This window comes from Myotis myotis, unplaced genomic scaffold (genome assembly GCF_014108235.1).
Source record: "Myotis myotis isolate mMyoMyo1 unplaced genomic scaffold, mMyoMyo1.p scaffold_m19_p_20, whole genome shotgun sequence".
Taxonomy (NCBI): domain Eukaryota; kingdom Metazoa; phylum Chordata; class Mammalia; order Chiroptera; family Vespertilionidae; genus Myotis; species Myotis myotis.
Window position 1 is genome coordinate 17,114,261 of NW_023416325.1, and position 20,867 is coordinate 17,135,127.

Below are 20,867 nucleotides of genomic sequence, written 5' to 3' on the forward strand. Positions count from 1 at the left end.
TCCATGTTGTCGCAAATGGCAGGATTTCCTTCTCTTTAAAGAAGGAAAAGGCTGAATACTATCTCATTGTGTATATGTACCTCATTTTCTTTATCCATCCATCCTTCAATGGGTACTTAGGTTTTTCTGTATCTTGGCTACTGTGGGTCATGCTGTAATGGGAGGGCAGATATCCGTCGAGATCCTGTTTTCATTTCCTTTGGATGTAGACCTAGAAGTGGCATTGCTGGAGCCTATGGCAGTTCTACTCTGAATTTTCTGAGGCCCCTCCGTACTGTTTTCCATTGTGGCCACACCAACTTACTCTCCCACCAGCAGTGCACAGGGTTGCCTCTTCTCCACATCCGGCCAGCACTTATCTTTGTTTTCTTGGTAATGGCAATCCTAACAGGAGTGAGGGGGTAGCTCAGGATTTCCATTCCCATTTCTGGAGAGGGTGTTGCATCCGGGATGCTGGGACTGCCTGGCTGGCCACTGCCACCAGCTGGTTGTACTTGGATTTGCCTCAAGGGCCCTCAGAGGACAGCCTGTCTGCCTCTGCGACTCCCAGAACCCCTAACCCGTTTGTCAGCTGTCTTGTCACGTTGCTTATGAGGTCTTGGACATGAAAAAGTTAAAGGGGATTTTATTTTTAAAAAAATATATTTTATTGATTTTTTACAGAGAGGAAGGGAGAGGGATAGAGAGTTAGAAACATCAATGAGCTAGAAGCATCCATCAGCTGCCTCCTGCACGCCCCCTACTGGGGATGTGCCCACAGCCAAGGCACATGCCCTTGACCGGAATCGAACCTGGGACCCTGGAGTCCGCAGGCCGACGCTCTATCCACTGAGCCAAACCGGTTAGGGCTAAAGGGGGTTTTATGTAGTTAAATGTCTTCATTGTTAATTGCACCTGGAAAGCCTTTCCCCACACATGTTATGGAGGAATTCACCCATATTTCCTTCTACTTCTGCAGTTTCATTGTTATATTTAGATTCTCATCATTTAGAGGTTTATTCTTGTGTATGGTGTGAGGAATGGATCCCGAACCAAAAGAAAAGAAAAAGAGAGCATTTTGGGGACAATTGGAAAAATGTGAATAACACCCTGCACTAGATACTAGTATTAGATGAGGGTAAGTCTCCTGACCATCACAATGGTAGGTGGTGGTTACTAGGACGAGGTCTTTTTTCTTATGAGAAACTATGCATCTCCTGCATGTAGGACTGACATGTGATGATGCCTTCAACTAACTCTGAAATGGTTGACCAAAACATATATAAAACACTCTGGGAGCTCAAAACATATAAAACAGGGTGTCCCCCCAAAATGTATACACATTTTGAATGATTATGAAGTCAGTGTTTATTAACATACGTTTTCAAAATTAAGTGAGTTCAAGTGTGTATACATTTTTTGGGGACACCCTCTCTCTCTATATATATCAAGAGAAATTGATTAAATGTAAGCGGATATGAGCAATCGATGGTAGGCATATGGGTATTTACTCTCCTCCTTGCAACTTTGCTCGAGGTTTGAAATTTTGAAAAATAAAAAGTTGGGCCGAAACCGGTTTGGCTCGGTGGATAGAGCGTCGGCCTGCGGACTGAGAGGTCCCGGGTTCGATTCCGGTCAAGGGCATGTACCTGGGTTGTGGGCACATCCCCGGTGGGAGATGTGCAGGAGGCAGCTGATCGATGTTTCTCTCTCATCGATGTTTCTAACTCTCTCTATCTCTCTCCCTTCCTCTCTGTGAAAAATCAATAAAATATATTAAAAAAAATAAAAAATAAATAAAAAATAAAAAGTTGGGGGGACGTGTGCTAGGCAGGGTTTTCGTAGGTGGACAGGGGTGCTGGGCTCTTTAAGATAGGCCCCGCCCCTCCGCCCCACTTCGGGCCCCGCCCATCCCGGAAGAGCTGGGCCCAAGCCCCACCCCTCTCCTCTCCGCGACCTGCTGTCCCTGCGCCCGCGGTGACGGGGAGCTGTCACGTGAGCGGGCTGCGTGCGGCTCCGCGTGGCGATGGTGGCCCCGCCGTCCCGCTCCCCCGGCGGCCGCCTGACCCCGGCGCTGTCGCGGGCGCCGGCGCTGGCCCCGGGGCTGGCCCTGTTGGCCGCGCTGTTTCTGAGCGGCTGGACGGGCGCCATCCCGACCCCGAGGGACCCCTGGGGGCCCAACGGGCCGGTGCCCCCCGCCTCCCGCAGCCGCTCGGTGGTCCTGGACGCCAGGACGGGCCAGCTGCAGCTGGTGGATGGCCGCCAGCCCGACGCCGTGGCCTGGGCCAATCTCACCAACGCCATTCACGAGACAGGGTAAGGGGAGACCCGACTCCGCCGGAACCGGCGGGGGGAGCGGGGGAGGCTGGGCGCAGGGCCTGGCCGGTCCCCAGGACCAGCCTCTGGCCGGCGACAGTGCCCTTGTCTCCCTGGGGGTCAGCGTCCCGTTTCTGATTACACAGCGCCGCCCTCTGGACCAGGGCCCTGGCTGGGTGGGAGCTGAGGCAGCATCCCCCAACCTTGGCCTGGGGTGCCTGACCTCTGCCCCCCAGAGACCGGGCCCTGGGGCGGGGACACAGTGCCTGCACCTGGAAGGGTCCGTTGCTGGTGGTAACAACTTCCCCTTGTCCACACTCCACTGCCCCACCTCCTGGGCCTGCTGAGCTCGCCAGGAAACCAATTTTCACTTTCTCGGTGGTACCTGGCCCGATGGGTGCCAGCCCCTCGCTGCTGTTCCGGAACCAAGGCCGCGGGATAGAGCCTGGCTTAGCCGGTCAGAAAACAGAAACTCGCACAGACCCCGATGATGCCATGGCTGGGCTCGGCTCCTCCCTGTCTTCTCTCCCGATCCAGGGGAAACTCACGGGGCCAAGTGCTCCGTCCCCGGCAATGGTGATCACTGTCCTTCTCGCTGGGACTGTCCGTCTGTTGTGCGACTCTCACCCAATCCCTCTGCCTGTCTGCCTCCCATTTCCCCTTCTTGGCCCAGAGTTTTGAGGATGTACTCGGCTGGGAGGTTGGGTGGGGCCCCTCTCCGGCCTTATACCAGGGCTTGGGCCCATTCATTCACTCACTCACTCAGTCACTCAGTCACTCACTCACTCAGTCACTCACTCACTCACCTGGTGTGCTGGGCCTTGAGAATAGGGAGCTGAGCAGGTGAGGGCTGGGTCCCCACTCAGTGGGGGAGATGGTGCCAAAAGGGGAGCCCGAGTCGGTGGGATTGGGGAAAGTCTGCCTCAAACCTAGTCAGCGGGCCCTGGCCCTGGATCCAGGCTTTTCGGGGGATCTTGGGGAACTCCGCTCCCCACCCCATCCTGGGCTCATCCCAGTGCGTAAACCACATTGCCGTCTCCAGCAGGCATGGCCACTGCTGCCCGCATCCATTTTGCTGGCGTGCGTTAATTCCTGCAGATGTTGGGGAGACACAGGACACCCTCATTTCGGTGCTTTGTGGCACTTGGGAGGGTATCAGACAGGAGAAAAAATTGGGAGCGGGGTTTGCTATAGACACAGGAGCTGGGCAGAGCTAATCTGGGGAGGCTCCTGGGAAGAGGAGGCCTCAGGGCTGGCTGGCAACTATGGAGGAACCAGAGCTCTGTGGCTCTGTGACTGTGGTCACTGCTGACTCACACATGTTTCTGGCCCGGCTTAGCAGAGCCAAGAGGGCCTGAAAATCCTGCCTGGATGCCAGCTAGAGGAGGAGGCACAGAGGTGAGGCCAGCATGGGGAGGGGGAGGGTTAGGGGATCCCTCCTTTTCTCTAGACCCCAGATTTTCACCACTGGGGATCCTGGGATACACTCCACATCCTCTTCCCTCATAAGCTCTCTTTCAGTTGCGCTGTATCTGACATTGGACCGATATTCCCTACATAGCATGGAACCATTTAGGATTTGGTGTTTGGGGGTCAGAGATGCCCCCAGAGTTGGAGCCTGCACCAGCCCAGCTATGGCCTTGGTCCTGCGGAAGCCGAACCCTCCAGCTTTACCTTTTCCTCCTTCCCTGATCTGTTCCCCCACCAGCTCTTTGCATAAATCACCATCCAGTTAGGAGAGGAAGTGAAGATCCATATGAGGGAATTAGCCTATTGGGAAGCCAGCAGGCAACCCCAGTCCACCAGCCAACGCACAGTAACCCAGCCCAGCCAATGGATAAACACAACCCAGCTAATCTCAAAAAAGTGATGCAGCCCTTCCTGGTTTGGCTCAGTGGATAGAGAGCATCGGCCTGCAGACTGAAGGGTCCCAGGTTCGACTCCAGTCAAGGGCATGTGCCTTGGTTGCGGGCACATCCCCAGTGGGGGGTGTGCAGGAGGCAGCTGATCGATGTTTCCCTCTCATCGATGTTTCTAACTCTCTATCCCTCTCCCTTCCTCTCTGTAAAAAATAAATAAAATATATTTTTAAAAAAGGGATGGAAGATAAACATACGCATTCAAGAATGAGAAAGGGGTGACAGCCACAGATAAGGTGGGCACCCTACCTGGTGAGGGCACCCCAGGAATGCTGTACACTGCAGCCAGGTGACCCCTTGCCCATCTCACACAAAAGGTCTGAATTTGCCCAACTGGCTTCTCAGAGGCACTAGCCACCCCTGACATAAAGTCAGTGTCGCCCAGTCGGCGTGGCTCAGTGGTTGAGCATCAACCTATGAACCAGGAAGTCATGGTTCATTTCCCAGTCAGGGCACACGCCTGGGTTGTGGGCCCGATCTCCAGTGTGGGGCCTGTAGGAGGCAGCCGATCAATGATTCTCTCTCATCTTTGATGTTTCTCTCTCCCTCTCCCTTCCTCTCTGAAATCAATAAAAATATATTTTTAAAAAATCAGTGTGGAAAAAGATTGGCTTCACAGATCCCATGCTGCCAACTTTTAATTTTTGTCGGGCAAGCACATTAAAAACAAAACAGAACAATCCTTACCTACCTCTGTTCATTGTCTCTCATAAGGGATCAGCTATTTTAAGAACCAAGCAAGCAGCAAGGACATGATCCCAGAAAAAAAAGCAGCCTTTGCTGGGCTCATTTAACTTAGAAACACCCTCTTGTGGGTGTTTTTGTTTTGCCCAGGGATTGAGGCAGAGTTTCTCAAAGTTATCCACCGGCACAGTTGCTGACTGATGCCCAAGCCTTCCCATTTTACAGACGAGGAGCTGAGGCTGGGCGGGCAGGGGGTTGCTGAATGAGGCAGCATTTCAGGTTTGCAATCAGAGATCTAGGACATTTGCTGTAGGTGGCGTGGGACAGCAGCCTTATCTCAGTGCTGAGCCTGGGACAACCTCCCCAGATCAGAAGGAATCTGATTAGGGCTTAGGGCCTGAGGCAATCGAAGGATCTGCAGAGCTCAGCCGGGGCATCTCCAGCACAGGAGCTGGGAGCTGGGAGCAAAACCTCCCTCACCCCAGGCCTTCTGGGAAGGTAGGTGGGTACCTGTCCACCCGGGTTTTCTGAAGACTCAGGCGAAATGAGTAAGAGCCATCTGAACGGAATCACCCCACTGGCCCTGGGATAAGGTGGCACTCCGTCGCATAAGGCAGTGACTCACGCCATATTTGGGGTACTGCGGCCTGGCAGGGGCGGGGGAGGGGAAATGCCACTCTCCACGCAGCCTTCTTCCTGCCCAGCTTGAAAGAAGCCATGCTGCGCTTTTTAAAATGTTGGTGATTATTATAAAAGCAATGAACTTTTCATGGTAGAAATCCCAGCCGTTCAGAAAGGTGGGGTGGGATGGAGGAGGTTTTTTCCTTTCGGTGGAGAACCGCTGTGAGCCCTGTCAACGTAGGAAACGTCCAAACCTGTAAGAATTGTTGTCAGTTTATTCGAGCCAAACTGACGACAATTGCCAGGCAGCAGAATCCCCAGGGATTGAGCAAATGCTCTGGAAGGTGGCAGTCCTACCATTTATTTTATACACCAGAGTCCAAGGGGAAGACCTCAGCGGGTTCCATGAAATCCATTGGTGGTAGATTTGGGAGGCGGGAGAAAGCCAAGCGGGGAAACCTGAGGGATTGGATAAAAGGTAGAAGGCACGGGCACATACTTCTCTGACACAGGCGGGTAAGGGGTAGTTAACAGTTAACAATTAGCCTGATGATAAGAATGAGGGGGGTCTGTGTTTTAGGGGGGGGGGTGAGGAATTACTCTGATATTCCAAAGGCATGTTATTAGGTAGGTTATCTTAGTTGCAAAAAGAGACAGGCTCAGGGAAGGTTGACCTTTGTCAGGGAAAAGACCTGCCTAGGACATGACTACCCACCACAAACTGCTTTTAGTTGGAAAGTCTTCATTTCAGGCCATCTTCGTGGTTGCTTTAGGTCTCTGAGTTGGCAAGGTTGCCATGCAGGCCTCCCCTTAGCCTGTGGCCCCTTTGCATCCACACCCTGTTAGGTCATTATCTGTGTACACTACCCCCATTAGCTCTCCGAAGGCTGGGGCTGGGTGTCATTCATCCTTGTCCACCCTGCGTGTCTGGTGCCCAGTGGGCACTCAGGCTGGCCTGCTAGGGTGGTGGTTTGCTAGTCTTTCCTTTCCACACTCTCCTCCAGGCAGAGCTATTCCTGTCCTAGAGCTCCTGGTGGCATTTCAGCTGCCTTCCCATGAGGCAGTCCTGGCGAGCCTGGCTCCGCCTCCTCCTGGGGCCTCTTCAAGGTCACATAAGTGTCTTCCCGTTGCCCTCCTTGCCTTAATAGAAATTGTCTTAGATGTTTTCCTCCTAGTTCCAGGAGTCACCTGGGTGACTGGTTTTGGGTCTTTGGAGCAAGGATAAAATCCAGACCCACCAAGGAGAAGGCTGGTAGATTTGGCTGCACGAAAACGAAACCTCTATGTGCAAAAGCAAAGATCAATGAAAACACAAACATATTTCCAATATTAGTGACAAGCCAAGGGCTAATACATATGCAGAGAACTTCACCCAGCCATAAGAAAAGATTTTAACACACACGCACACACACACACACACACACACACACAAAACCAAAAACCCACAACGGAGAAAAATGAGTGAAGGACAGGAACCAAAGGATTATAAATGACCAGTGAAATTAAGGAAATAGCCCTGGGCGGTGTGGCTCCGTTGGTTGAGTGTCGACTGGGTGCACTGAGTCCCGGGTCATGGTACATGCCCGGGTGGCAGGCTCAATCCCAGTGGGGAGCATGCAGGAGGCGGCCGGTCCATGTTTCTCTCTCACATCAATGTTTTTCTCTTCCTCTCCCTTCCTCTCTCTCTCTCTAAAAGCAATAAAAAACATATTTAAAAAAAGAGTTAATAGACATGCGAGTGACTAGAACAGTGCCTGGCACAGAGGAAGACCTGAAATTAGTGTGGGGGCTGGAATGAAGGTTATTTCAGTTCTTGGGGGAGGCAGCATGTCAGTATTCATTCAAATTAAAAATACATGTTCTCTGCGACCCAGCCTTTTCTCTTTTAGGGGTTTAGCCTGACAAGTGCACAGGGCCAGACAGACAGATGCTCACGTGAAGGCGGTTCGTCGCTGGTGTTGGGATGGTTTAACACTGGGGACACTGTGCCGAGCCGAGGGACGCTCTGCACCTGTCCCTGGCTGACCACGTGTCCCCTCCCCTCCCTCTCAGGTGGGCCTTCCTGGAGCTGCACACCAATGGCCAGTATAATGACAGCCTGCAGGCCTACGCGGCGGGCGTGGTGGAGGCCGCCGTGACCGAGGAGGTAAGGCCAGATGGGGACGCCGGGGCTCCTGCCTCCCCCACTCCCCACCAACGTGTCCCCAGGGAGCTTGGGACGGCGCCAAGGTCCGTGCAGAGGGGCTTCCCGCCCCAGCCCTCCGTCTGGCTGGGGAGAACGGCTCACGTGCATTCCTTAAACGTTTCCACAAGGCTCCGCTCAATGCAGATAAAAAACACATAACGTATTCCAGGTTATGAAGCACAGTGATCACGTGAGCACCCAAACTAAAACCTGCAGTGTTCCTGACATATTGCAGCCCCCCCCAACCCATTCCCCCTGTTTTCCCTTCCCCTTGAGGTACCCCACCCTAAATGTGGTGCCTGCCATTCCCGTTCATTCAGTCATCATTCATTTATATTGAGATACAGTTCATAGGCCGGAAAACTCTCTATTTTAAAATGTCTGATTCAGTGGGGTTTTTTAGTATCTTCATAAGGTTGTGCAGCCATCACCACTATCTAATTCCAGAACATTCTTATCACCCCAGAAAGAAACCCCATATGCATCAGCAGTCACCTTCCTTTTTCTCCCCACACCCCAGCCCAGGGGTGGGCAACCCCTGGCACGCGTGCCAAACACATACATAGAGTGGGGGCCCTGGTTAAAGAGGGGGTGTAATCTAGGACAGACTTCGAAGGCTAACGGGTTCAGCGGAGGGAGATGTCCGGCGTCGGGCCCTGCTTGGGGTAAGCGCTGGCCGGGTGAGGAGGGCCGTCAGGGAGAGGAGCCAGTGTGAGCAGAGGCGCCCGGGGCTCTGGGTGAGGACTCTTAACCCAAGTGGGGAGCCGGTGGGGTCCGCAGGGGAGAGTGCAGCCCGCCGCCCTGCCCTCGCCCACCTCGCCCGCCTCGCCCCCCGCAGCTCATCTATATGCACTGGATGAACACGGTGGTGAACTACTGCGGCCCCTTCGAGTACGAGGTCGGTTACTGCGAGAGGCTCAAGGGCTTCCTGGAAGCCAACCTGGAGTGGATGCAGAGGCAGGTGGAGCTGAACAAGGACTCTGCCTACTGGCACCAGGTGGGCGGGGCCGCGTGCTCAGTGGGATGGGGCGCAGGTTGGGACTGCTGTGGGGACCTGTGTCCCGCCCTTCCTGGCCAGCCCTTCGATGTGGCCATCGTTGTCTCCCTCCCTCCAAATAGACCTGCCATTCATCCATCTGTCCATTCTCCACCGTCCTTCCTTCCATCCATCCATCCATCCATCCATCCACGTGATGGAGCTCCAGCTGTCCCTCCTGGCCTCCCTGTCTCTCCCCAGCCCATTCTGCCCTCCCGCCATCAGAGCCCCTGTAGTGCATTGTCAGCGCGCTGTTTTACTTGCATGCAAGGGAGGCGCTGGGTTGACTGCACTAGAAAAGTCTTCATAGAAGAGGAAGGGGAAGGGGAAACTAGAAAACCCAGGAAGTTGGGGCGCAGTGACTGTGGTTTCCTTAGCCAGGTGAGCTGCTGATTAGCTCAGACACCCAGGTAGGGCACAGTGCTTGGGGGCCGCTGGCCAGGTCATTAACGAAGTCATTCATGTATGGACCCCCTGGCACCCCTCGAGTTTAACTGTGAAGCGCACACCACGGCGGTCTCTGGAAGTGCCTGCCAGTGTCAGTGAGCACCTCCACCTCACCTGGGCCAGGTGTGCACCTGTCCCTCAGTAGAATTTCTTACTGTCCACCCGCCCACCTGCTCCTACCTTCACTAGAACAGGCTCTTCCTCCCTCCCATTCACCCATCCACCTATCTGTCCACCCACCCATTCACCCATCTATCCATTCATCTGTCTACCCACCAACACATCATCCATCTGGCAGATGCTTACGAAGTACCTGGCATGTGCCCAGCCCAGTTCAAGGCCCTGCGGGGACACAGTGATGATACTCCGTGGTTACAGAACAATGACAGTGACGATGGGGAGAAGTCAGCCACATGAGACAGGTGTCCTGAGGCAGCAGCACAGCCAGTAGCTAAACTCAGAACAGCCTGGGAGGCTTCCTGGAGGAGGTGGCTTTAAGCTGGGCTCTTAAGTGGGCGTGATTTGGAAGTTGGCACAGGGCAGGGACATAGTTAATTAATTGAAGGCAGGAGGGTGCTTGGCATGGAGGGATAGTGGGGGGTCAGGGCTGGCTGGAGCCTGGCGGGTGCATAGGCCTCTCCTGCTCTGTCTGGACCCCAGGCAGGAGAAGGTGTGAGCCAGGAGGAGGCCTCACCCCCTCTGCCCCCTCCTCAGGTGCGGCTGACCCTCCTGCAGCTGAAGGGCCTAGAGGACAGCTATGAAGGCAGTGTGGCCTTCCCAACTGGCAAGTTCACCATCAAACCCTTGGGCTTCCTGTAAGTGCCACCCCAGAGTGGACAGGGCAGGGGAGAGGGCACACACCTCATAGTCAGACAGCCTGGGCCCCGTACTGGCTGTGCCACTTCCTGGCTCCATGGTCTCGGGCCGATCACCTGCCCCCAGCCCCCAGAGGCTGTTTCCTCCTCTGTGACGTGGGTCTGTGGTAGACTCAGAGCAGGCACGTAACCCGGTGGCGCCCGGCCTCCTCAGCCTGTTGCAGATCTCTGGGGACCTGGAGGACCTAGAGCTGGCCCTGAATAAGACCAAGACCAAGCACACTTTGGGCTCTGGCTCCTGCTCCGCCCTCATCAAGCTGCTGCCCGGCCACAGTGACCTCCTGGTCGCCCACAATACCTGGAACTCCTACCAGAACATGCTGCGCATCATCAAGAAGTACTGGTTCCAGTTCCAAGAAGGCCCCCAAGGTGGGTGGCTGTGGGTGTGTCTGTGTGTGGGCACACGGGCAGGGTTGGGGGAAGGGTGCTGGGAGATGTGGGCCTTGGCCTTAGGCACACTGCGGTCACTGTAGGGCCATTCAAAGAGCTCATCGTATGTTTAGCATGTTAATTTCCTCTTAGGAAATGTTTATTTCACAAGCTGTATTCATTAGCTGGTGCTGCATAACAAATTGCCTCCGCATTTAAAACAACAAAAGCTTAAAACCACCATTTTCGGGGGGTCACGTGTCTATGGTCAGCTGGGTGGTTTTGTTGTCCTGGGCAGACCTGGCTGATCTTGGCTGGCTCACTGATGCTTCAGGGTCAGCCGGGGCCAGCGGGCTGACGTAGCATGGCCTCATTCCGGGGTGTGCGGTTGGCTGTCAGCTGGCGTGACGGGGCAGCTGGACTTCATGGCCAGCTCGGGCTTGTTCACCTGACATGTGGGCAGGGAAGTGTGGAAGGCCTCGTGAGAGCTGGTTAAACAACTGGCAGAGCATTCGGATGCTCGAAGCAAGTCAGGTGACCAGCTCAGGTTCCAGAGGTGGGAACTAGCCCCCACCATTCGATGTGAGGAGCTGCAGAGCCCATTGCAATGACTAGCCCCAGGGTCAACCCTAGAGGTAGGTAGCCACTGAAATATGGGAACCACCTAAGTGCCCATGTGGCCATCGATGGGTGAATGGATTAAGCAAATATGGTGTACAAACACACACACACACACACACACACACACACACACACACACACACTGGAATATTATTCAGCCGTAAAAAAAGAAAGCAAGCCTGTTACTTACAACAACATGGATGGACCGTGAGGGCATTATGCTAAGTGAAATAAGCCAGACACAAAAAGACAAATACTGCATGATACCCCTTATGTAGAGAATATAAAAAAGTCAAAGTCATAGAAGCAGAGAGTAGATTGGTGGTTGCCAGAGGCTAGGGGTGGGGGAAGAGGGAGTACAAGCTTCCGGTTAGAACAGGGGTCCTCAAACTTTTTAAACAGGGGGCCAGTTCACTGTCCCTCGGACCGTTGGAGGGCCGGACTGTAGTTTAAAAAAAAAACTATGAACAAATTCCTATGCGCATGCACATATCTTATTTTGAAGTAAAAAAACAAAACGGGAACAAATGCAATATTTGTATTTGCACGTGGCCCGCGGGCCGTAGTTTGAGGACCCCTGGGATAGAAGATGAGGAAGCTCTGGGGCCCTAACGTAGGGTGGTGACTCTCTTTAGCAATGCTGTTGTATACTTGGACTCTGCTAAGAGAGTAGAACTTAGGTGTTCGCACCACACACACTAACAGGGGACTGTGTGAGGTGGTGGACGTGCCAATTAGCTGGATTATGGTCATCATTTCACAGCGCATTAACTCATCCCATTGTGTACCTTAAATATTGACCATCTGTATGTGTTAATTATATCTCAATAACGCCAGGGAAAAGAATCCCCCCCAACAAAGCCCATGCTCTCAGATTCCTGGGTATTGCCCTCTGGATTACGTTTTTTGCAGGAGGTCTTGGTAATGAAAAACAAAAGGGAAGCCAGCCTAGCCAGTGGGGCGCAGGCGGTTGAGCATTGACCCATGAACCAAGAAGTTACGGGTTCAATTCCGGGTCAGGGCACATGCCCGGGTTGCAGGCTCCATCCCCAGTAGGGGGCCTGCAGGAGGCAGCCAAGAGATGGTTCTCTCTCATCAATGTTTCTGTCTGTCTGTCTGTCTCTCTCTCTTTCCCTTCTTCTCTCTCTAAAATCAATAAAAAACATAAAAAAAAGAAAGCTAAAAACGGTACTAGTAAACAGTCAGTGTATATATATATATATATTTATGTATGTATTTTGTTACTAGCATTCACACACACCCACACACCTGGCTTGCTAAATAGCAGAAAGAAAGGTGTGTGTGGGGGGGTGGGGGCGGGGCCGGGGAGAGGTCAATGGGGGAAAGGGAGACTTATGTAATACTTTGAACAATAAAGAATTTAAATTAAAAAAGAAAAGGCTTCCCCTGAGGCCTGCTGCTCCCCCCGGGACACTCCCAAGTCTGGATGGGTGGGGGTGCGGGCCCCCCACGTGGGCTTGTCTGACCAGCACCCCCACTCCGGCCCTGTCCCCCCACAGAGGATTCTCCCCTGGCTCCTGGCAACAAGCTGGTCTTCTCGTCCTACCCCGGCACCATCTTCTCCTGTGATGACTTCTACGCCCTGAGCAGCGGGCTGGTGAGCCTCCCCCCCTGACCCCGTCCTCCCCGGGTGCTCCTCACAGCAGCGGTGGGCGGGCAGGCACTTGGACTACTGGTCGGGGCTTCCTTTAAAAAATGATTCAATGGCAGTTGATCTACAACATTATGCTAGTTTCAGGTGTGCCGTGTAGTGATGAGACATTTATACAGCTTATGAAGTGACCACCTGATAAAGCTAGTTCCTGTCCATAGGGGGGTAGGTGGGGCTTTTTTTTCCCTTCATATATTTTTTAAAAATTGATTTTTAGAGAGGAAGGGAGAGGGAGAGAGAGAGAGAGAGAGAAACATCAGTGATGAGAGAGAATCATTGATGGGCTGCCTCCTGCACGCCCCACACTGGGGATCGAGCCCACAACCCAGGCATGTGCCCTACCTGGAATCGAACTGTGACCTCCTGGGTCATGGGTCAACGCTCAACCGCTGAGCCACGCCGGCCGGACAGAGTGGGGCTTCTTACATGCAGATCCGCAGGGCCCAGCTGGGCGTCCTGAACCCGCCGCCGGCCTGCGCCTCTGCAGGGTAACACAGCTCCTCAGACATCGCTGGTCTGGGGCCTTCGGAAACGGCCTTGACCTCAGCGAGGAGAGCCGTCCTCTCCCGCGCGACCTCGCTGAAACGCCGCCTTCTCTCTTGCTTTCCACAAAACCCCTCTAACCTGGCCAGGTTTTCTGAATAAATGTTTACGAGGTGTTGTTTTTACCGGCTTTTCCTGGAGGGGGTCCAACACATTTAGAAATCGGAGCCTGGCACCCTCCCCGGGGCAGGGAGCCCTGCGATCGCCAGGGCAACACGCAGAGGAGAAAAACATGGCTTTAAAGATGCCAGTTTCCTGGGGGTGGGAGGGGGGCGGGCTCTATTCTGTTAGCGTTTGAGGGGAGCGTGGGATTTAGCCCCTTAAGTTGAAACAGGTGTGAGAGGGCCAAGCCGTGGGTGAGGGCAGCCCCTTGCTCAGTCCCAGGTGGGGAACATGAAATGGTGGAATCAGTTACCCGGAAAGTGTCCAGGTGGAAATTTACCTCCCATCCGGGTCCTTACGTGGCTTTGTGCACAGACCCCTCGGCTGTCTGGGAGCTGTGGCCCCCACCCCAAAGCAGTGTTTTTAAGTGCGTAAACCAAAACGTGCGGGATTAGAAAGGACACCGCTCTGTTGAAATGTGTTTATCAGAATGTTATCTAAGGCAGCCTGAAATGTTTGTGCTGGGACAGAAGGAGGCGCAGGCGCCGGCGCCGCCTGAGTCACTTAGAAGTGACGCGGACGTAGACGATATTGCCACCTGGTGGGGCAGCTCAGGTACCCTCGTACCTCCGTGGGGTGTCGCCTGTGGTAACAGTGGAGGAGATGGGAATTCAGTTTGATGTTCTTGGAAATAAAATGAGAACTGCCCCAGGTTAAGAGCCCCCTGCTGGAGAGAGAGGACAGTGACTCCGCACTGCCCCTCGCTTCCCGGGGGGCGGGGCTTTGGGACCGAGCTGGTCTCAGCCCTGGCGATGGCTGTGGCTGCCAAGAGCAAGAGGGTGGAGGGAGAGAAGAAGCTGTCCCTGCCTGGGCATTGCGACTCAGGCCTGCCGTGCAGATTCCTCTTTTATTTTTCTTTTTTTTAAATGTATTTTATTGATTTTTTTACAGAGAGGAAGGGAGAGAGATAGAGAGTTAGAAACATCGATGAGAGAGAAACATCGATCAGCTGCCTCCTGCACATCTCCCACTGGGGATGTGCCCGCAACCCAGGTACATGCCCCTGACCGGAATCGAACCTGGGACCTTTCAGTCCGCAGGCCGACGCTCTATCCACTGAGCCAAACCGGTTTCGGCTTTTATTCTTTTTTTAAAAATATGTTTTTATTGACTTTTAAAGAGAGAGGAAGGGAGAAGGATAGAAACAGCAATGAGAGAAACATCATGAGTTGTCTGCCTCCTGCACGCCCCCTACTGGGGGTCGAGCCCACAACCCGGGCCTGTGCCCTGACTGGGAATTGAACCAATGACCTCTTAGTTCCTTGGTCAACGCCCAACCACTGAGCCACACCGGCCGGCAGATTCCTCTTTTACGGTCACATTTACGCCTGCTGCTCTCTTAGCTGTTTCTGTTTTGTATGAAAAGGGGAGGAGCATGCGCGTGTCCTGCTGTGGGGAACAAGCCCTGATTGGGGAGCTAGAAGTTGGGGGGTCGCATCTTGGTCCACCCGCTTTCCAGCAGGACCCTGGGCAAGTCTCTAGCCTCCTCGGGCCTCAGTTTACCTTGCAGCCCGCAGGGCCATCAGTAGCCGTGCTCTCCTTTTCCCGGGAGGCCTGTGAGCGCGGAGACGAAGGCCGTCTGGGGGCTAGCAGCTCAAGCCCCCCAACCCCTGGGAAACTGCAGGGCAGGGTGGAAACGGCTGCCACCCTCTGGGGAAGAGTCGACCCCCTGGGGGGGTCCCTAGACACAGCCCCCTGGGCTCTTCGGGCTTGTCCCGGGCAAAGCTGATGCGTGGTCACAAAACCCCTCTAACCTGGCCAGGTTTTCTGAATAAATGTTTACGAGGTGTTGTTTTTACCGGCTTTTCCTGGAGGGGGTCCAACACATTTAGAAATCGGAGCCTGGCACCCTCCCCGGGGCAGGGAGCCCTGCGATCGCCAGGGCAACACGCAGAGGAGCCCATCCAGCCCCAGGGAGCCCATCCAGCCCCCGCAGCGCCCATCCAGCCCCAGGGAGGAACGTGAGGTTGGGAAACGGAGTCACCGTGAGCCCGACGAAGCCGCGTGCGCCGCTGTAGCCAGGTGGCTCTTCACGCCGCCCCCTCGGCTCCCCCGCAGGTGACACTGGAGACCACCATCGGCAACAGGAACCCGTCCCTGTGGAAGTTCGTGCAGCCCCAGGATGGCGTGATGGAGTGGGTGCGCAACATCGTGGCCAACCGCTTGGCCTCGGACGGGGCCACCTGGGCAGAGATCTTCAAGAGGTTCAACAGCGGCACGTGAGTGGGCTTCCGGCCGTGGCCTCCCCCCCCCCACACCCCCACCCCCCGAGAGAGGGACCAACCGCCCCCTGACACTCAGACCCTCTGTGCCCCTCGCCCTCTGCAGAGCCCTTCCACGGATCCTCTCGAGGGTCCCCTCCCTTGTTTTGCTTTGTTGTTTAATCCGCACCCAAGGACACCTTTCCATGGCTTTCTAGAGAGACTGGAAGGGAGGGGGCAGAGAGAACATCGGTGTGAGAGAGGCTCATCGATTGATTGCCTTTCACACGCGCCCCGACCAGGGCCAGGGATCGAACCTGCAGCCCAAGCACGTGCCCTTAACTGGGAATTGAACCTGAGACCCTTCAGGTTGAGAACTGCCGCTCTAGCCACTGAGCAGCACCAGCCCGGGCACCCTCCCTTGTTTTACACACGGGGGAAACTGAGGCCGGGGAGGGAAGCATTTGCCCTCTCCTGCGGCTTCTCCACCCGGGAAAGGCCCCAGGGGAAGGACAGGAAGAGACTTTGGAACTTGAGAGCTTGGGGACAGTGGGGAGGGCCGTTGAGGATGTGGGCATGGGTGGGCGAGGGCTGTGACTATGGGGGGGGGGCTGGGGCAGCGGCTCCAGGCTCCGTTCAGTCCTCCCTCTGCGCCCGGCAGGTACAACAACCAGTGGATGATTGTGGACTACAAGGCCTTCGTGCCGGGGGGGCCCAGCGCTGGGAGCGGGGTGCTCACCGTCCTGGAGCAGATCCCGTGAGTGCCCGGGGAGGGCCGGGCTCCAGGCAGAGACCCGGAGGCTGCAGTGTGTGGGAGAGAAAACCCAAGGAAGGCGTGGTTGGCAGGGAAGGCAGCCCTGATGGGGCTCAAGATTCAGGGCGTAAACTGCCTGCAGGCGGTGCGAGCCCCGGGGCCCTGGAGCCGGCAGAGCCCACAGGAGCCCTCCTCACCGCCCTGCCCTCTCTCGCCCAGGGGCATGGTGGTGGTGGCCGACAAGACCGCGGAGCTCTACGAGAAGACCTACTGGGCCAGCTACAACATACCGTAGGCGTCCCTCCTCACCTCCTGTGTCTGCCCCGCCCCCTTGCCCAGCTCTCCCCGCTGTCAGGGGCCCTGCAGAGCCAAAACCCACCCCACCCCTTCTCTGGCCCGGGAAGCCTTGGCGGTGTGGGGTACAGCGTGGTGCTTAAGTCAGCATCCGTATGACTTCCCGTCTGCAGGGTGATGGGGGTGAGCCGTTGTGGGCGCTGACCCCACCATGGCTCCCCCCGCTGGGTCCCCTTTAACTGGCTGCTCCTCCATCCCCTCGGGACCTCACTGGGCTTCACCTGGGTGATGTCGTTTGGTCCTTAGACTGTGCTAGCCACAGCTCCTGTCCCCATTTCACAGAGGGCAACACTGAGGCCCCGAGAGAGTGCCTTTTCCCAAGGCTCCCTAGCTGGGTGGTGATGAAGCGAGGGTTGGGAGCAGGTCTCTTGGGCCCCCTGAGCCTGAGCTGGCCACCCCGCCAGGCCACCCCCCAGCACAAACAGGTCATTGTTGCTGTCCTGCCCGCCCCTCTGCCTCCCGGCCGCCGCCAGGCGAGGTGAGTGGGGGCCGTGAGTGACCGCTCTCATCCCCGCAGGTCCTTTGAGTCCGTGTTCAACGCCAGTGGGCTGCCGGGCCTGGTGGCCCAGTACGGGGACTGGTTCTCCTACGACAGGAACCCTCGGGCCCAGATCTTCCGGCGGGACCAGTCGCTGGTGCACGACGTGGACTCCATGATCCAGCTGATCAGGTGCGTGGGGGACAGCGAGCCCAGAGGCACGTGGCACGCCCTGTGCTGTTCACTGTCACTCAGACCTCACAGCACACCTGGGCCGGCAGGGGTGTGGCCCCACTCAGCGTGCGTCCCGCCGGCCGGGACACTGACCTGCCGCTGCGTGAGCGCCCTGTGCTGGGCGCTGGGCTTGGTACTGGAGACGCAGGTCCCCCACTGTCCTCAGGGCCACCCTGTCCGTGTGTGGGGATGCACCGAGCACACCGAGCGATGCGTAACAGGACTGTCGGGCCCCAGAAATGCTCTAGTGGGACAGAGGGTCTCTCCTCGGAGGACGGAGGGCGGGGTGATGAGGTGGAGGGGGAGGGACCCCAGCAGCGGGAGGGCTGGTTCGCTGAAATCAGGGACTGTGTTCTGGGGCTGCTGCCAGGAGGAGTTTGGTCCTCACCCCCCCACCCCCTTCCCAGCACGACCGGTCCCTCCCTTCCCACATCCAGGTACAATGACTTCCTGCACGACCCCCTGTCACTGTGCAAGGCCTGCAGGCCGCAGCCCAACGGGGAGAACGCCATCTCGGCGCGCTCCGACCTCAACCCGGCCAACGGCTCCTACCCGTTCCAGGCGCTGCAGCAGCGCTCCCACGGGGGCATCGATGCCAAGGTCTGCCAGGGCCCGGGGCTGTGGGTGGGCCCGGTCACCGTGATGGCTGGGGAGGGGGTGGGGTGCAGGCTGGGCCAACGCAGATGGCAGGGCGGAGTCAGGGTCAGAATCAGGCTGGGGGTGGTCCAGGCTCGGGTGGGTGCCGGGGCCCCTGGGTTGGGTTGGCTTGGAGCCCAGCCTGGGCCGACACTCAGCCATCTGCTCTGCCCCGCCCCCAGGTGACCAGCATGGCCCTGGCCAAGGCCTTGCGCCTGGTGGCAGTCAGTGGCCCCACGTGGGACCAGGTGCCCCCTTTCCAGTGGAGCACCTCGCCCTTCAGCGGCCTGCTGCACATGGGCCAGCCCGACCTCTGGAAGTTCGCGCCTGTCAAGGTCTCCTGGGACTGAGGCCGCCTCTGCAGCCGCCGTGACCTCCGGCCCGTCCCATCGTGGCCTTTGCCCCCTGTTGTGCCCAGAGCGGGACCCGGGCCTGCCAGGTTCATGCTCATCTGGGCACCTCCTCCTGGGTGGGGCGCGGGACTGACTCCCTCTCAGGAGTGGGTGAGTGCCATTCTGTCTCCTCCGCCTCTGCCTCTGTCTCCTTCTTTTCCCTGTTCTCTCTCTGTTCTCTCTGCTTCTCCCCCGACCCCCTAGTGCTGCCCGTGCGGAGGGACCAGGTCTGGGGGGCCCCGTGGGTTTGAGCCCAAGGCCTGGGTGTTCCTGTGGCTGGCGCCGATCCCTGCCCCAGCTCCCCGCCCCCTCGGGAAACAGCCGTGTCCCCACTGGACAGCTCCCTCCAGGACGGAAACGAACGCAAACACAAACAAACCAAAGTTCCTGGCGACTGTGGCTGAGGCCCGAGGGTCCTCTCTCCAGGACCAGGCAGGAGTGTCACGCCTGCTCCAGCCTCATGCCCGCCCCAATGTGGGCGTGCCCCTGGCCTCAGGCAGTGCCCACGGCTCCCCTGCTGCAGGTACCAACTCGCAGGCTGTGATGATTAAACGAGAGAGGCTGTGCCCTGTGCTGTGCTTTTGGGCAGTGGGGAAGGCTGGGTCCGTGCCTTTTCTCAAGACTGGGATCTGCACTGTCCTCCAAGCGTCTTCCTGTCCATCCTTTTGTCTGTCCATCTATCCATTTATTTGCCAACCCACCCACCCATTGTCCATCTACATATTTATCCACCCATCTATCCATCCATACCCACCCATCCACCCACATATCACCCATCCACCCATCTCTCTATCCATCTGTTTTCCAGTCATCCATCCATCCATCCATCCATCCATCCATCCATATACCCATTCATCCATTCATCCATCCACCCATATATCCATCAATCCATCTATCCACCCATTCATCCAGTCATCCATCCATCCATTCATCCATCCACCCATATATCCATCCATCCATATACCCTTCCATCCATCCATCCATCCATCCATCCATCCACCCACCCACCCACCCATATAACCATTCATTCATTCATCCATCCATCCATCCATCCATCCATCCACCCACCCATATACCCATCCACCCACCCATATCCATCTGATGTTTATTGAGCACCTACTTTGTTCTGGGTCCTTTTCTGGGATCTGTTAACCATAAGAGCTCCCCAAGTCCTACTGTGGGGTACAGAGCAACACCAAGCAGGGTCCCGCCCTGTCTGTTCATACCCACAAACCCACACTGGAGATGAGACTTGCCCAGTGCTGTGTGCCTGGAGAGAGGAAAGCACCCGCCCTGGAGCCGGAGACCTGAGTTCAAATCCTGTCTCCCTCTCCTACTCGCAGTGGGGCCTGACCTCTCTGGGCCTGGGTTCCTCCTCTGAGAAATGGGGTGAGGATGTGACCAGCACTTTGGGGGGTGGTGTGTAAAGATTCGCCGCCATGGTGGCTGAGACCCCCTCAGCATTCACTCACCAGCAAGCCTTACCCACCACTTAGCACATGCCAGGGCCTGTGTACGACCCTGTGGCTGCCTTATAACTAAAGGCACAAAAAAGTCCCTGCTCTAGGGAGGGTGACGTCGGCGAGGGAGTCAGAGGAGTAAATAACACGGGTCTGCACGATGCTGAGACATGGTCTGGAGGAAGTCCAGGCTGGGAGGCTCAGTGATGGGGGTCCTCCAGGGCCGTTCTGTCGGGAGGGCGACTCCAGGCTTCCCCCCGGCATGATTCTGGCCCCTCCGCTTCCTGGGAGGCGGACAGCCATGTAGCTGAGATGTTTCTGAACAGAGGTTGGGGCGTCATGCCTGGTGGCCCACTGGGGCTTCCACTGACCCGGCCAAGACAGGACCCACCACTGCAGAGGCTGCCGGAGAGGCCGCTGCTCTCGGCACCTGCGCCCTGGAGTTTCCCACAATCCTCAGCTCCACAGTGGCAGCTGCTGCTCCGCGTGGCCTCTGCCCTTCCCTGATGGACAGGTGTCTGGCAGCTGGTTGGCCATAGCCCCTTGTGCCTAGGATCCTCCTCTAGTGGGCAGAGGGGGCTGCCTTGCCTCGTGGGGGTTCCGCGCCCCTCCAGGCGGGACCGTGGGAGCTGGAAGCTGTCCCACCGGGAAGGAGCAGGTTTCCCGGGCTGGGCCCCATGTAGTCCCACTCTATCCCCAGGGGCTATTCTGGGGCCGTGGGGCTGAGGTGTTTAAAACACGCATGGAGACCGGAAGGCCTGAGGCTGGTGTGGGCTGAGGGCGGGTTTTCCACTCCTTCCCAAATCTCAGCCTCAGCTCGTTGTTGGGGTGGGTGGGGGACCCTGCCAGCCTGGGCTCATTGCCTGGTGTCCAGAGAGATTAGAGTGGTCTCCAACTTCGCTTTGAACTTGGGGATCCAGTTAGGTGGC

At 56.5% G+C, this 20,867-nt stretch overlaps 1 protein-coding gene across 1 annotated transcript; it reads left to right on the forward strand.

Annotated features, from left to right (window-relative positions):
* The first annotated feature begins 1,928 nt into the window (after nucleotides 1–1,928).
* On the forward strand, nucleotides 1,929–19,045 carry PLBD2 (phospholipase B domain containing 2). Its single transcript, XM_036354006.1, has 12 exons — nucleotides 1,929–2,295; nucleotides 7,572–7,665; nucleotides 8,543–8,701; nucleotides 9,902–10,002; nucleotides 10,217–10,431; nucleotides 12,573–12,670; nucleotides 15,488–15,648; nucleotides 16,292–16,387; nucleotides 16,604–16,675; nucleotides 17,256–17,408; nucleotides 17,888–18,050; nucleotides 18,269–19,045. The coding sequence occupies exons 1-12, from the start codon at nucleotides 2,006–2,008 to the stop codon at nucleotides 18,434–18,436; spliced, it is 1,770 nt and encodes a 589-aa protein (XP_036209899.1). The 5' UTR covers nucleotides 1,929–2,005; the 3' UTR covers nucleotides 18,437–19,045.
* The last annotated feature ends 1,822 nt before the right edge of the window (nucleotides 19,046–20,867 follow it).